Source organism: Glandiceps talaboti, chromosome 6 (genome assembly GCF_964340395.1).
Source record: "Glandiceps talaboti chromosome 6, keGlaTala1.1, whole genome shotgun sequence".
NCBI classification, from domain to species: domain Eukaryota; kingdom Metazoa; phylum Hemichordata; class Enteropneusta; family Spengelidae; genus Glandiceps; species Glandiceps talaboti.
Window position 1 is genome coordinate 16188092 of NC_135554.1, and position 16742 is coordinate 16204833.

Genomic DNA, 16742 nt, shown 5'->3' on the forward strand with positions numbered 1-16742 from the left:
ACTACATCTGTAACTATTGGATTTTACGCTATTTTTCAGACGTCCATATTTTGATTGGTTTCATTGGGTTTTTGGCTTTTCATCTTTCATCCTAGCTCGTAAGTATGTGCTTGATTTATAGATATATATTACGGATCACTATAGACAACATTAAAAGTTGGTGCGTGGGAACAATAGGGCAGACAATGAAGCCGCATATTGGACAGATCTGCCATTCAGCCACTTTTCATTTGCGTCGTATTGCGCTTATCCGCAAATATTTATCTCAACCTGCTACTGAGCAATTAGTTCATGCATTCATTACATCTCGAATAGATTCATGTAATTCACTTTTATTTGGGCTCCCGAAGTATCTAATCAACCGTATTCAACGTATTCAAAATATTGCTGCTAGAATTGTAACTCGTTCCAAAATCACCTTTCACGTCACTCCAATTTTATATCAGTTGCAGTTACCTGTTTCAGAACGTATTGTTTTTAAGATTTTAGTTCTTATTTTTAAATCCATTCATAGGCTTGGACCAATTTATTTTTCTGACATGATCAAACTATATGTTCCACGTCGTAATTTAAGGTCAGCTGATCAGTTCAAACTCTGCCCCATTCGTCGGATCACGTACTAAGACATATGGCGATCGTGCTTTTAGTGTTGCTGCTCCCACTCTCTGGAATAATCTCCCACTCAACATCCGTCAGTCACCTAACTTATCTGCTTTTAAATCTAATGTTAAAACTTTACTTTTTAAAACTGCTTTTTAACTGATATTTGTATTGTATGATTTGCTTTCAGCGTCTTTGATCACATTTTTGTGGATACTGACGCTTTATAAATAAATTATTATTATTAAATTACTATTATATAATATGATATGATATGATATGATATGATATGATATGATATAAAACAACGCCTATTATTGGTTTTTTAACAATTGTAGCAATACATTTTAGTTAGATTTTTGTTGAGTCCGACTACACTCTATTTCTGTGTAATGGGCTTTAAGTGTAGTATAAACACTTGGTACTCAGACCCAGTGTGTTTCTAGTGGACATGAATATAATACGGATACATACAATGCACTATATTTTGCTTTCTAATTTCAGTTGCCTGCATCTTCACCGGATTTGGACTGGAAATTTTGTATCTTCCAAGCTATGCAACATGGGTGATGGTCGGCTTTGTGTGTTTCCATATCAGCGCAGAAGCTGTGTTAAAATTCCTGCAGGGATTGAGAGAAACGTCGGGTGAGTCTGATATGCATGGTGACTTCAATACAGTTATTATCGTTTGCTATCATTATTATCGTGTGAGCATTATTCCTGCATGATAAGCCTCTGCTATTGTTGTTACTGTATGTACTAGTATTTTGGAAATTAAATGCAAAATGCACCTCGAGTTCCTGAAAATCGAAATTCTTACAACTTCTACAGACTTTTTTGTATGGATAGTGGTTCCTGGTATTTTCGAAATAACAACTGATAAAATGGGGTTGTGTTATCCTGAACAAGAAAAGAAAACTAATGATTTTCCTTTCTAGAGGCGCTTTACTACGCTCTTAGGGCGCCCTAATGCATCGGTCAACCTCTTGTCAGTGCTAGGTGATAGACGTGGCACGACGTCACACCGTATCTTACAAAATAACTGCATCAAAGAAAGAAGGAGAAAATATTGATATGAACATTCATAAAACAAATTTCTATCGAGTGATTTCAACCGTAACATAGAATTCATTTATCATTATCAACTTACTGTCGTCAAGGTGATGAAACCAAACACGGAAATGGTCACGAGTTAAAACTTTTAGAGGAAGGGCGATACATAGAAGTACAAGGTAATAGATTCCTTAGTACACCGGCCGACTGTTGATTTTGGCGTAGTATATCGGAGGGTAATAGATTCGTGGCAAATTCTGCAATTACGACTTGCAAACATCCAAAGTTTACCAATATTGAAATCCATCGGTATCTTCCAATACATTTAAATTGCATAATAATGGCATCTTATATGTCATTGATCGTTTTCTGTCGATTTTGATTCTTTTTTGATGATTCTTCCATAATTTCCCTCTAGTAAAACGTGTGCGTGCAGAACAATATGAACTGGATAATGTGAAGGGAGACAACGGAGTACTAGTGACGGATCAATCTACATCCGGGGATGAGAAGCCGAAATTAGGCACAGGATCTTGTGTAAGTTGTATTTCTTTTGGAATGACCTTTGTTCATTTTGTTAAAGCCAGAAGTCTTAATTTGAGCATGGAATGAAAGACTTGGTATTGCTTGGATTTTAAGTCAATTGTCCGTGGCAACAACTAGCGTCCATCAATTATTGTCGTCCTTCGGCAGTGTTCGGGAACTCTCGGAAACTTAGTCCGAGGTCTTGTGCAATACTGCTGAACCCTTGTGATGTTTAAGAAGTAATATAATATCACTATTTTACATCATTGTGACTTTAGATCTGTCTTCTCTTCTCACCGATGACGTCATAAGGAATACGTCATAGACTGATAAGTTTCAAACTTGTCACTTTATATAGCAAGCATATGCCAATAGATGAACTATATTTCACAATGTCTCATTATCCACAATATTTTTCTCACAGGTTGAAATCATCGCGAAGATAGTCATAGTTACCTACGTCCTAGTTGTGGTAGCCATGTTGTCCACGTTCATCATCACTATCGCTCTCATGTAAAGAGAGGAAGAAACCAGTGACTTAGCATCACCCTAACCAATACTCACCCCTGGCTTAGCATCACCCCCACCCAAAATATAACAAATATAACCCCTGGGAGGCTTAGCGTGTCCGTTCAGTTGATGAAAGCATGAAAGTAGTACCTTCCGATACGGAACACAAATTATCATATATTGTGTATAAAGAAGTCTTCTCTTCTCTGACCAAATGATTTGAATCAGTTACACATTCTATATTCCACGTAATTAGTATTTAATCATTAATGTAATGTATAAGGATACATATAATGCTATCTTAAATTAAATGCTTTATTGTGTGCCTTTGAAGGGAGTACTCCTCACAAGAGGGCGCCCTCTAAGGAATTAATTGTGCAAGCTTGGTAGTCCACTTTCAAACTTTCAGAATATAGTACGAGTATTGAAGAGTGGGTGAATTGAACTTTTTCTAATTTGAAATTAACATGAAGGTGAAATTTTAACCCACTAGGGTTGGTTTTTCGCAAACTCTAACCAGTACATAGTTAGTATATCTATACCTAAGTCGGCCACGCCGTATATTTTGGAGCTGTTGCTTACAAATTTGTTGTCTGTATGTTGGCATTGCCTAAAATTTTACATTAATTGCTGTCCTACATCAATACAAGAATGTCAAATAAGCCGACTCGGTGCATTGAGACATCGTGAGGCAGCCTTCGTGTGATGTTTCTCAAAATATATTTAGAGACTTAGTGTAGCCGGTATTTGAATATATGCACTAAAACGATGTTCTAAAACCGAGACAACATGTCGTCACGTGCACGATCACACGTTTTTTTTTAATATGAGAAGTGAGTTTGTGGAAGTCCAAACATAAACCTGGGCAAAAGATGGTGAGTGTGATGGAATTCGAATAGTAACAGTATAAATATTTTGCCTTTCTATTCACAATGTATGTTAAACTATAATTTGACTTTTGATGGGTAATAAAATAGTGTCAGCTGTTGACATATAAACCAATCGCATTATGAATCATTTGAATCGGGCAAACATTTCCATATGATAAATTCGTTTTATATATATTTCGTCAGTGCAGCTGCGTGTATTTTAACGTTACGTACTCCTCAAAGCCATTTTTGGTCCGAGTATATTTATCTTCATAATATACCGCTGCAATCCGGGATATAAAGGTATTACCTGTTCTACTTCCCTGGAAACGAGTAAAAGATTGCAATAACTTGAAAGGTGATGGAGAATCAGGTCGTTTTGCGACGTCGTAAACCACAGGCCTGTTTACGACACCGTACAAAGCTTACCGCTACTCATTTCGTTGCTTCTGCAGAAATACATTGTGATCTGGTTTACGAGGATCGTCATTGAGTGCTTTGTCAAAGGGACATCAGCCCTTTAATTAGATTGAATTAGAGGAATTACTGTATTTACGCAGATTTACGAATTGTTTGTGTGTGTGTGTGTGTGTGTGTGTGTACGTTTTTTCGAATTCTGTTAAATTATGAACATATCGAGTTTAATATTCTGTGTATGGCGTATTTTATAATACAGTGTACTAAGAACACTTTATATATCAACCCCACTTCATTACCATTTTGAGATATTCAAAAACAAAACTGATGCCGTAACTACGTATGATTTCAAAATAAATGTGACTTTATTTCAAAAATTAGTTTCTAAAGGGAAATGATCGCATTAAATCACAACTTCTTTATCATGGATGTGCAGGAATTTCCTACAATTTACTGCAGAAAAGTAACAAAAAAACTAGAAATGTACGGAGTTGTATTTTTTTTCAGCTGCAATACCGAGAAAGAGGTTTGGGAGAGATGTTTTTCTCTTATCGACAAAGGAGTGCACTGACATCTGACCCAAAACTTGAACTTGCATTCAAATGTTTCTTACAACTAAATGAACATTAATAAGTCAATTGAACGTCTAGGAGAAATTGACCGACAGTTCTTTCCTATTAAATGTTTTATTATTAATACTGTTTTTCCAATTTCTAATTTGTTATGTACAAACAAATAACCATGGTAGAAAGAGGGTTTAATATATTAATTAGTAAGCTGACTCTTGAATAATTTACTTTTAACTGGATGTTAGTAAAAACTCGTCCTATGAATTTAACTAAAAAAGTGGTTGGTATAGAAAAACGGATCACTTATTAATTGTCATTAATTAATGGTAAAGGTTTATTGATAAAGTCATAATCGATGCAAAGAATGTAGTACTTGTACAAATTAAATCAAACTTTTAGAAATGCAATACCATCCACTGATAGATAAAGTTGACTGTAATCTCACTAGGTATCGTGGTATAATTTGCATTAATGTCACAACGGCTGAGACAGAAAAAAGTACTTTAATTATTTATTGAAAAACATACATTTGATTTATTTGAAATACATCTTATTACATTTCTATCTAATTACTAGTATATAAAAAAAAGGATGCCCACCTAGAGACAATCGATGTAAATGGAAGAGACCCGCTTAACGACTGCAAATATAGTGGAGGGAGGGGACGAGGAGAGAGAGAGAGAGAGAGAGAGAGAGAGAGAGAGAGAGAGAGAGAGAGAGAGAGAGAGAGAGAGAGAGAGGAGAGAGAGAGAGAGAGCGAGACAGACAGAGACAGAGAGATAACAAAATGAACTCTAAATGCATGTATGTTTTATAAGTACTACATTTTGACGACAGAAGTCATTGAATAAAGATTGTCCGACTGTAGCGCCAAAGAAGACTGCCCTCTAGCGGCGACTTCAAATCACAATAATGCAATATTAACTTCCAGAGCTGCAACAATACCAATAACGCCAATGATATGAAGGCTGAGGACGACAGCGGCGGCGTATGTACCCTGAAAGATAAAGACATAGTTTGTTAATAATATAATAGTTTTAGCATTAATGATGATTAACTTCGATCAACTTTATATAGAATGATGGTTGTACTAAACATAAGAAAACATCCTAAATACTACACTGAAAATCAGACCACTGTAGACGTTGGTCCGAGATTGAAACAAAGAACAACATTATAACGATATCTTTATTACAAATCGAGAGATGGGTCTCCTGAATATAAGAAAACACCAATTGAAACAAAGAAAAACGTTAAGGAGCCTTTAGTATTTACAAGAGGAGGTATTCATGTTTTTAAATAAACTAAAGTATTCTTTGGGGAGAGGTAGATTGACTTTAGCTCTCAAACGGCTATCAACTCAATAAATCGGGTTAAAATATGATGTAGTTAATCCGTCTATATTTCTTTATTTGTGACCTCTATTTCCGTCGTTTAGTGTCGTTTGTTTTCGATTTCGCCGCCTTTCCACCATCACTCCCAGAACAACGAAATCGAAAATCAACGGCACTAAACAAAAGCAATAAAGAGTGCTAACATTGTGGTCACGTGACACCGATTGAATTCAAGAGAATTTTGAACATTCTAAGCAAACTAGACAATACATGTGGATTTAAATGATAAACTGACGATAGATATAATAAATTCATAAATATAGGATTATTAACCGTACCGGTGGACTTGGCTTATCATCGTCCTTCATATGAATTGGATCACGACTACCATCCATGGCTTTCATTTCGTATTGCTCCATCAATTTCCTCTTTCCTGTAAAACATTCATGGTTTGAAGTGTTTATTTCATGAAACGTCATAATGTGACAGACAGACAGACAGACAGACAGACAGACAGACAGACAGACAGAGACAGACAGACAGACAGACAGGTCGGTATGTGGCTAGCTAGCTAGATAGCTAGGCAGGTAGGTAGGTATGTGGGTAGTTGGTAGATGGGTGGACAGATAGGTAGGTAAGTAAGAAGGCAGACACAGGTAGACAGCGAGGTAGACGGGTGGAAGTGGAGAAACGTAATACCATAGTTGGGTAGGAGTTAAGATGAAAGGTTGAGAGGTATAGCAGGGATAGAGAATGGGAAATGGGTGCAAGTCGTCAAAGTGCTATGATCAAGCAACAGTATATCGTATACACTAATATGTCGATTCCAAGTAGTAACAGTGATTGTATGAGTCGACATGGTAATAGCTGAGAAGCAATTATAGTTGATTATTGAAGCAAAAGCTAAGACATCCATATCCAACCAGTAAGCATGTTGTGAATAGAGCGTTACTCTCGTCTGAACGTCTTATACATTAGTGCTATCAACTGTATGCACGATCTATGCTTGTGACGGTCTCGTCTTTGTGATGGTGTGTACATAATGTATGGTTCTAGTTCTTTCGTCTGTTAGGTCTCCACAAGTTTGTTCATATTTCAGTTCGGCTACTAACCTCCTTGTTCAGCTATTCCGACGATAAACTTCATAACGATCTCAATCAAGGCATGAAAACAGACAAAACCAACCAGAATCCAGAATGTATAGTCAGGGAGATCCAACATCTCTAGGTTCACTCCAATAAACACACATGCAACTAAACATATCCATTCATGTGTATAAGTATATTGGTTATTTAAATACCTGTTTAGTCGTAATGTACAGACTGAGAAATACTCGTTTCATAGGTTTGATTTGCTTTTTCAAGTCATAGATTTAAAAGTTAATCATTTGCATTAGCTAAAATCGAGTAAACTCCTGAAATGAAAACAATGTCGATTTAACCAACGTTCATATCAATTTGTACTCACTTGCCAGAATATGAGCAGATCGACCAACGCACCAATGACACCAGTTGAAAATTGGACGCCTGAAATACAACAAAATACGACGCATTACAGAACTACAGTCATAATTAGCAATCTGGTATTGCCGCGGTGAGTTGTCCAGAACAAGTCACGTGACGTAAACGTAGATTAAACGTAGACGTCTTGGTCGCTGCTAAAGTGGTCAACAACAAGAAAATTTCATTTCATTATGACAGTCACCATGTTGTGTGTGAATGAATGAAAGACGAACATCTTATCAATCAAAAATATCTGTGTGCGCTCTCGCTCTCTCTCTCTCTCTCTCTCTCTCTCTCTCTCTCTCTCTCTCTCTCTCTCTCTCTCGCTCTCTCTCTCTCTCTCTCTCTCTCTCTCTCTCTCTCTCTCTCTCTTTCTTTTGAAAACTTACTTTGAGGCAGTTGGTGTTGGTCTACACAGTGCCATGAATGGGTTGATTAAGCCAAGGGCAACTGCAGATATACCACACGCAGCATGGATGAAAATAGGCTGTCAAGAAAAGAAGGAAATTTCTTGCAATCATCAACGAATCTTCAATGAATATAGAGCAAGCGTTCATTCAGAATATATACGTGTGTGTGTAGGCAATCAATTTCTATAGTCACTTCATGCCGTCGCCAGTTACTAGTACCTCTCCCGACACGTCGTCTCGTAAGGATGCTCAAATGGTTTGACTGTGACAAGAATCGCTTGAGCTTGATGCAAGTAAAATTAACAGTTACCTGATCCATCGTTTCGTAATGGATAAAATCACCAACGTGTACAAATATGACAACAAATCCACCAACGAAACACAGCAAAGCCATAACCATGAAGAATCGATGCATCTGTTAAACGAATATGTAGAAATTAGTATTACTTGGTTAAACGTTCATGAAACATTGACATTGTAATACTATTGTAATAAAGATAACTTTGCATACCTCATTTGACAATATCAGTTGAATGTTAGATGTACTGTCGAGTCATTCCGTCTTTCTTGACAAATATCAATAAATTTACAATAGAATGCACCGAATAAAAGTACGAGTGTAAAAAAAATAAACACTATTCTAGCAAAACAGACTAATTCAACTTCAAGGCAACTCAGCCCATTCCATGCAAGCTCTCACAAAAACGCATATATACAACATGCCGTGGTCGGTGTAATACAAACGTATGTATACAACGAAACAACAATTTATAAAGGAAACGAAAACGAAATGTTAACATATATTAAACCATAGACCCTCCACCATGTGAATCATGGTGGAGGGTCTATGACTAAACACATGAATACTTACAGCAAACCATGGTTTTTCTCCACAGAGTTTACTATTTGGCCAGAAAATCTTGAAGTAACTGGCGAACATGATCCCAATACTAGCAAAGCCTAGCCAAGCACCAACCATTAAACCAGCTGTTTGAAAATTTAAACAAACGAAATGATGTGTTATCTTTCAAAAGTAATCTTTTATCTTTTTCTTGCATCTTGTGTGACATTTATTGGGAGCAAAGGCGGGGAGAGGCTGAATTTGCCTTAGCTGCTAAATTAGTTATTATCCAATCAGTCATTAAAAGTCACTTTCACCGCTCTACATAGCGCCACTTCTCTTAAAAAATAAGATTAATTAAAGTCGTGAACAGACCTCTGTACGCTGTGGTAGTGAATTCTGGGATTTTAGCCCAATATTACCAGTCTCTGACGTCACCATGAGCATTAGTGTCTGTGTCTATTGTTTCTACCTTACATGACTGGGGTAGGGAGTTCTGGGTATGGTGCCCTATTATCTATGCTGACGTCACCATGAGCATTAGTGTCTGTATCTATTGTTTCTACCTTACTGGAATGTGGTAGGGAATTCTGGGTATGAGGTGCCAAATTACCAATGCTGATGTCACCAAGAGCATCAGTGTCTGTATAAATTGTTTCTACCTTACAGGACTGGGGTAGAGAGTTCTGGGTATGAGGTGCCAAATTACCTATGTTGATGTCACCATGAGCAGTAGTGTCTGTGTCTATTGTTTCTACCTTACAGGACTGGGGTAGGGAATTCTGGGTATGAGGTGCCAAATTACCTATGCTGATGTCAGCAAAAGCATTAGTGTCTGTGTCTATTGTTTCTACCTTACAGGACTGGCATAGGGAATTCTGGGTATGGTGCTCAATTACCTATGCTGATGTCACCAAGAGTATTAGTGTCTGTGTCTATTGTTTCTACCTTACAGGACTGGGGTAGAGAGTTCTGGGTATGAGGTGCCCTATTATCTATGCTGACGTCACCATGAGTATTAGTGTCTGTATCTATTGTTTCTACCTTACATGACTGGGGTAGGGAGTTCTGGGTATGGTGCCCTATTATCTATGCTGACGTCACCATGAGTATTAGTGTCTGTGTCTATTGTTTCTACCTTACAGGACTGGGGTAGGGAGTTCTGGGTATGGTGCCCTATTATCTATGCTGACGTCACCATGAGTATTAGTGTCTGTGTCTATTGTTTCTACCTTAGAGATTGATAATAGGTAGAAACTCGGACCACTATAGTGGTCTGGGGTAGAAACAATGGCCGAATTAGGTAGAAAAAGTAGACTGATAGATAATGAGATACTAATGACATCAGCCGGCTCCACTCTCAGAATTGCCTACCCCAGTATAGTATACAGAAGGCGGTTCATGGCTAATTTTGATAATTTCATTTCATATTTTTAGAGATGTCACACGATGTAAAGTGGTAAAATGGCACGAGTCAGTAGACATCTTCTCACGGCTATGAGGGCGCCCTTTCCAATAAATACACAACGTGGACACTGAATCGAGCTCGCTGTACAATTAGATGGTCGGCCAGTGAAAACGTCAACTTACCATGACATTTTAGTAGAATTGGTCGCTTAGCAACAGAATCGTCGACAGCTATCAAGCTTGCGGTTATTTTGCTAGACGATATGGCAGGTAGGTTACTGTGTTTGCTCTTCAAAGTCTGTCCTGTTGATATCAATAATATCATAATCATTTGATATGACACACAAAGATAAATAGTTGAATTGGTGCATATGTATATCTTTCATGTTGCGATGTATTCGAATTATCTGTTTTGGCGTATCAAATGTTTTATCGCTATGTTGTTTGTTTGTTTGTTTGTTATCTGTTTGTTTGTTTGTTGTTTCTATTCAAAACATAGTACATTGTATGTAACATTCGGCCACAGTCTATTGTTCACTGTTATTTCGTTCCGTTGAAAATCTAGATCGAACATAAAGTGAAGTTTGACAACATTGACAATATCAAACTTTCACATTTGACAATATATTACGATTCAAGTCAAAGTAAAAATACAACCCACCATGACATACATAGAGCAACCACGACATGTTCACCCAGATAATACAAAAAATACATACCATTCACTTGTCGCGGCGGACCTCGCGCAACAAGCAAGAAGTGCTCATCGGTGAGGTCATAGGTGACTGTCTCCTGTTCGTACTCGTCAGAACCAGAAAGTGGACGGGTGAAGCGACACTGGATAGCCGAGCCTGCATATTCACTGGCAACGTCTGTTACTGTACCCTTCATTTAAAAGAGTGGGAAATGGCCATAATGTAATGATTTCCGTTGTTTCGTTATTTTGTTCACGTTTCACATAAATAGCTACATTATCATTGCTTTACAATAATTAGACCCATGACAAAGCTGAAAACAGCTTGGCCGCAATTGGCCACGGACCTAACTAATACTAGTAGTTTGTACCTAGTTATAACACTGGTAGATTTTCAGGTAGATAGATAAAGAGGAACCTAACTAGTCTGTCTCTGTTTTTTTTATGACAAACTAGTTCTAGCATTGTAAATGGAGGATGTAATTACCAAAGATAAATCAAAATTAAAACTGCCAATTTTATATCAATGTTCTACTTCTTTTTAAACTTACGGTTTCAAGTGTCAGTAGTGCATTGAATCTACTAGGATTGTAGGAGTGTTCCACATGTACTGTATCACCATAATATAAACATGCCCAAACGTCATCGTCACCCTGTTATTAATAAATATAGAAATAATAGCATAGTAAGAAAAATAAATTAATGCAACTCTACCTTGCAATGTCAATTGCTCATATGTCGATCGATTTTTTTTAGTGGGACATTGTTGTATTACCGTGTGCATTTCCACCTAGTGTCCTGAAAACGGTTACTTTCAATATGCAGCTAGCTGCGTGTCTAATTGAATCAATCATTCAATGTGTTGATTTCTGCGTGAATTTCAATATCATCCCTGGATGTGACACTTGCTTTTCCTAGCTGTAGTGCAACTTTAACTGTTCTTATGGAGAGATTGTTTCTTTTTGTTATATATCTCAGAAACCAGCACAATTTGTCTTAGGTTAATGTTCCATAAATGTGGATGTAAAATATGCAAGTATTGTATTCACACTTGCTGCTTGTCGCCAAACAAAGTCCCGCCAAAAGTACCATGGCTAACTACTTCACTGGTGCCAAGTGTATCGTTATAAATCCCTGCGTACGACCTACATTGTACATTCTTGGCAAAACAATTGTCAAACATTAGAAACCTTCAAAAATCATTATTTCACAGAAAGGAATTATTAGTGATCCAATCAAATTTTTGATTGGATTGACTAAAGTATTTATTAGCATACCATAGCCTGATCTTTGGAAAATCCCACGGCGACGAACGCATCGTTGTCTTCCAATTGGCCGAGAAACTCAAGGGTAACTGACGTATTGCCATTTTGTTTCCAGGTGATTAAAATATCACAATCGCCTACGTCACTGCATCCTGCTGGTTTCATAAAACATCCTTTGGTTGTACCACATTCTGCTGACGTCACCAGTTTTGTCGGAGTCTAATTTAGGTCAGAGGCGAAGTAATACATATTTGTTAAGCATGGAGAGTCAATGTTTATGTACCAGACTACGCCCTAAGACGTTACAAACCAGGCTATCTTAAAATCTATACGTCTTTCACTGCACAAATGAACTAGAAAATATTTTTTGATCAGAACACTCCGTTATTTACACTGTAATCATGCGGGATTCATGGTAGACTCTCCTAAGTCAATTTGCAAATAAATTACGGTTGCTATGGAAACAAGGGAACATGTTTTGGTGTTGTACATCGAATTGGTACTGAATATTCGTTCTCAATTTCTAGGTTTGTGGTAATCCGATACTGGAAATTCTATAGCATCATAAAGTTTCACATAACGATGGAAATAAGACATTTAGAAGACCGCAAATCATAACGTTATATGATGAAGTTATCATTTGATAATTGATACTAGCACAGTTTGTAACCAGAGACACGACATTCGTATAAATATTGATAGTATAACAATATGTGTTTGTCATTTGTCAAAAATTACTGGGTGCAGCACACTTTACAAATACCCGTTGTATCTCAATTAAGGACGATATTATTTTGGACAGATGAGCGTTTATATTTGAACTTGAACTCTTTGCTGGCATGAGTAGTCGTTGTAAAGTCGAACAGACCTCATGGTAGCTAGGTCTGTCGGAGTTGTAACATCTCAGCTTGCTAACGTCATTGCGAATACTGAAAACTTTAATGTTTACAAGGATCTGTTCTTGCATGTTCTAGAGCATGAAATGTTACCTGCGAATGAGAAAATAAATAAATACATACATACCTGAGCAAACACGATTCCGTTAAGAGTTACTAGCAACACAAAGAACTCGATGAAGGTACCCATGGCTGGTGGTAAGACGTTCCTGTGGATACAAAATGGGGCCAAGGTTATCAAGTATGCACTAGTTTTCTTCAGGGTCGTAGTGTGCCAATGTAAACACTGGAAACAAATATAAAAATACAAAAGACAGACGTAGATTTTGAGAGCAACACAGTCGAATGATATCAGCACTGTATGTGTTCTACTGCTGAAGATGAGGTTTGACCTGGTGACCTCCGTAAGAATTTGGGTCGTAGCATTACAGTCGTCAAGAATCTAATAAATCACATGTCCATACACACCACTGAAATGTCTTGTATTGACGGGTGGACAGCTGCAAATGAACTTTCACCAATCATAAATCACCCATTGCTCTGTTTTGTGTTATGATTCCATGTGCTGTGAATTGCTTGTGTTATGTCCATGATCAACTGGTACATTATGGTGTGTCCATTGATCTATTGCCGAAATGGTATGTTCTTCGAAGACACAATCAGTATCTTGTTTTTGCATTTGCTTGAAAAATACGAATAATTTTGTTTATGATTAATTAACAAGGGCGTGTTATAACTTGGGCTTTTACATTTGATATTGTGTTTATGCAATATACGCATGTATGTTACATAATGTATGTATGTATGTATGTATGTATGTATGTGTGTATGTATGTATGTATGTATGTGTGTGTGGCTGTGCGTGCGTGTGTGTGTCTGTGTGTGTGTGTGTGCGCGTGTGTGTGTGTGTACGTATGTACGTACGTACGTACGTACGTGAGTGTGTGTGTGTGTGTGTGTGTGTGTCCATTAACAGCAAAAGTCAGTAACCTGTCAACTTTATGTGAACCCAATCAAGCTATTGTAAAAGGTGTACTGTGACTTTTCCGACACTTCTGACAGCAAACTTTAAAAGTGTTAGAATAAAGTTATATAAGAATCAAATAATACTATCCAGCCCTATTTCATAATATGATTTAAATAATGGAAATAGAATACACATAGAAGATTACATTACGGGAACCACCCACCCTGCAATTTAGGAGTGAATTATTGAATTACAAATAAATAAATCATTATGTGATTACGACCAGACAAAGTGAAGAAATTTAGTACCCTGGTTCCTATCACTTGACCCTACTTTTTCCCATCAGACATGATTATAATTTTGTAAACAGTTTGATAAAACTAATCCTTGAGAATGACTTGAAATTTTGATAAAATAACAAAAAATACTAGATGTCATGCCCCTAGCAAACTAATATTTGAATATCGACCCTACCTATATATGTATGTGGTTGGTTTTTTTCTGTGTACGTAATCTTGCAACAGGTTCCATTGGGAGAACATTGCTAATGCACTGAAACGGTGTATGTATATTAAAGATTAATAAATAAATAATTAAAAAACTATACTTTTTTTATTTTGCTTTGCCTTATATGAGTAAAGACTCATACATTAACAAGTTTTCTGAATCTATTTTACTGGATTTACGTCCAAATGGACAACTAATGGCATTGTGTACCGGCAATGTGTGCAAACGACCTGATGTAAGCATAACATAGTTTGGCAAACAGAGACAGAAAATGGAGAGTGCTGCTTTGATGTATTGTACGTGTAGTGACACAAGCAAATAGCATTGTGTATCTGTCGCAGCTTATGTGTAAATAAAAAGGGTTTCTTGTCTAATTCATACTGACAGTTTAAATGTGTGAAGTACGTTACAAGATTTGTCATTAAACACTTTTCCCCTAAATAAGATTAATTTTGAGACTATGTGGCTTAATAATATTTCTAAAAATATTATTTTCAAATATTGAATATTTAAACAGTATAAATAAAATGCTCCTTGAAGTTCAAGTTGGTATAAATTCATAAAATTTCTTAGATTATTCATTCCAACCACTTTTGGCATGATTAGAATATACAATGAACCAACGTATTGTTCCTATTGCTGGTCGGGTATTTGTGAAGAATGTTGGTGACAATTTTGCTCAATTAGTAGGTGACGGCAGGTTAGCATGATGGATTCCCTTGGTGCAGACACCACTGTACCATACTGCCCCTGACTGTTCAGTTAGTGTATAATGTAACGCATTGTATAAGGCGACTCAGAACATTGCAATACATTTCTGTTCGTGTTCTAGTATATTGATACTTGCAAACTCCTCACGAAACATTCAGAGACTGGAATATCTTACGTCATTCAAATGAATCAAGTCTCGCCCACTCCTAAGACTGGTAGTATGATTATGCATGCTTGTAATTTTCCGTTGTTACCTTTTCAGGTGGGATTTACTCTCATTTGTTAAAAGAATGTCTATTGAGGTGATAGCCATTTATGTTATGTAATCGTTACAATGAGAAATAAAGAAAGTGTCACCAACGCCCTGATGTAAATAAGGAATACTGATGCAGATTAACTACTTCTGTTACACTTTCTACAAATATTTACTTCTACTCAGTGAAAAAACATGGACTTCACTTCAGAAAACTGGCGAAAATTTACCTAAATTTTACCAGAAATAACCCCGAAACACCTAAAACCACATACACGTTCTTTATGCTTTCGAGAGTTGGAGATATCAAATTACCATGACGAAATTGGGGTTTGTTTCACCCATTCCGCCAATCTATGCATGCAGTGGGAACTTTGAGTCGACTTTCAAAAATCTCCAGCCCTCACTAAATGATACGTGTCTATCCCAATCTTTCTGGACAACGGTCAACATAAGTTTCAACTGTTGCTGTACACTATATTAAATCGTAGAGAATCTTGTATACCGTCACAATTAGATACCCCCATTAGATTGAACGCCATTGCTAGTACTTTGGTGTGGTCATGGAGGTATTAGTATTACACCTTCATAGAGTGGGAATACCGTGTACAATATAAATAAAATGTGACACTTGGGGAAAAAAGAATGTTGTAGACCCATAAACTGAGATCAAATTGTTAATCAAATCGAAAATACAAGCCACTGTCCGTGGCAGAAGACTTCAAAGAGTCAATCCACCATGAACTTTGACTTGGCAGGTAAGACTTTAGTCTATCAGCTAGCCCTCGTATGTTCTTCCGATAAAATACGACACACAGCCGAACAACGCTATCGAGGATGGAACATGCAAGCCCTCACATGCGAACTTCGTTATAGCATCGAAAGAAAGCCCGAACGTCTAGCAGCAAGACTAGTAAGACTTAGACAGAAACGTAAACTACTGTATATTGACAGAAAGAGATTTGCATGAATACTGATTATAACGATAAGATTATACAGAGAGAGTGCATGCAGAAGCACAAGGCTAGCTACACCAGACAATGTGTTAGGCTACGTTCGACAGCTGTGCATGGAGGTAGTGCATTTCTACCTTCATGGACAGTATATTTGCATGCTAGATGTCAACAGGTACTACATATGTTATCTGGGTACAGATAATCAACACAAAGAAATACTACTGCACTGTTCGTTGTTCATGATGAATACTTTCTCTCACCTATACCATAACAGGGTCATCTTCACGCAAAACATTGCAATATTTGATTGTAAACGATTTAGTACGGTAATTACCTGGTGTAGTCTTCAGCTGAACCGGAATGTTGAGGTGTGTTTTTAGGGAGTATAGGAATGCCTAGTTGTGCGCTGAATATATAATTCAAGTTGAATCAGAGTAAACGAGCGTTGACCAATCA

General features: G+C 37.1%; 2 protein-coding genes across 4 annotated transcripts in view; one reads left to right on the top strand and one right to left on the bottom strand.

The window, feature by feature from the left end:
• The window catches only part of LOC144436372 (putative ferric-chelate reductase 1), a 16858-nt gene extending 13186 nt beyond the window's left edge, over window positions 1–3672 (top strand). For both annotated transcript variants that reach the window (XM_078125159.1, XM_078125158.1), the window contains exons 10-13: window positions 40–98; window positions 1105–1245; window positions 2072–2190; window positions 2603–3672. In XM_078125159.1, coding sequence (XP_077981285.1) covers window positions 40–98; window positions 1105–1245; window positions 2072–2190; window positions 2603–2695 — 412 coding nt within the window. In that variant the 3' untranslated portion in view covers window positions 2696–3672. The remainder of the gene's footprint in view (window positions 1–39; window positions 99–1104; window positions 1246–2071; window positions 2191–2602) is intronic.
• Window positions 3673–5288: 1616 nt separating this feature from the next.
• On the bottom strand, window positions 5289–16742 carry LOC144436623 (putative ferric-chelate reductase 1). 2 transcript variants are annotated; one of them, XM_078125449.1, is made up of 13 exons: window positions 16621–16742; window positions 13020–13101; window positions 12009–12215; window positions 11283–11384; window positions 10757–10922; window positions 10221–10340; window positions 8661–8776; window positions 8100–8204; window positions 7769–7866; window positions 7345–7403; window positions 6990–7130; window positions 6216–6310; window positions 5289–5540 (listed from the first exon to the last, which is right to left on the bottom strand). In XM_078125449.1, exons 2-13 carry the CDS (start codon window positions 13080–13082, stop codon window positions 5448–5450), a joined length of 1365 nt encoding a protein of 454 aa, XP_077981575.1. In that variant the 5' UTR covers window positions 13083–13101; window positions 16621–16742; the 3' UTR covers window positions 5289–5447. The 2 variants fall into 2 exon arrangements, with proteins under 2 accessions (XP_077981575.1, XP_077981576.1); XM_078125450.1 differs by lacking the exon at window positions 16621–16742 and having other exon boundaries at window positions 13020–13259.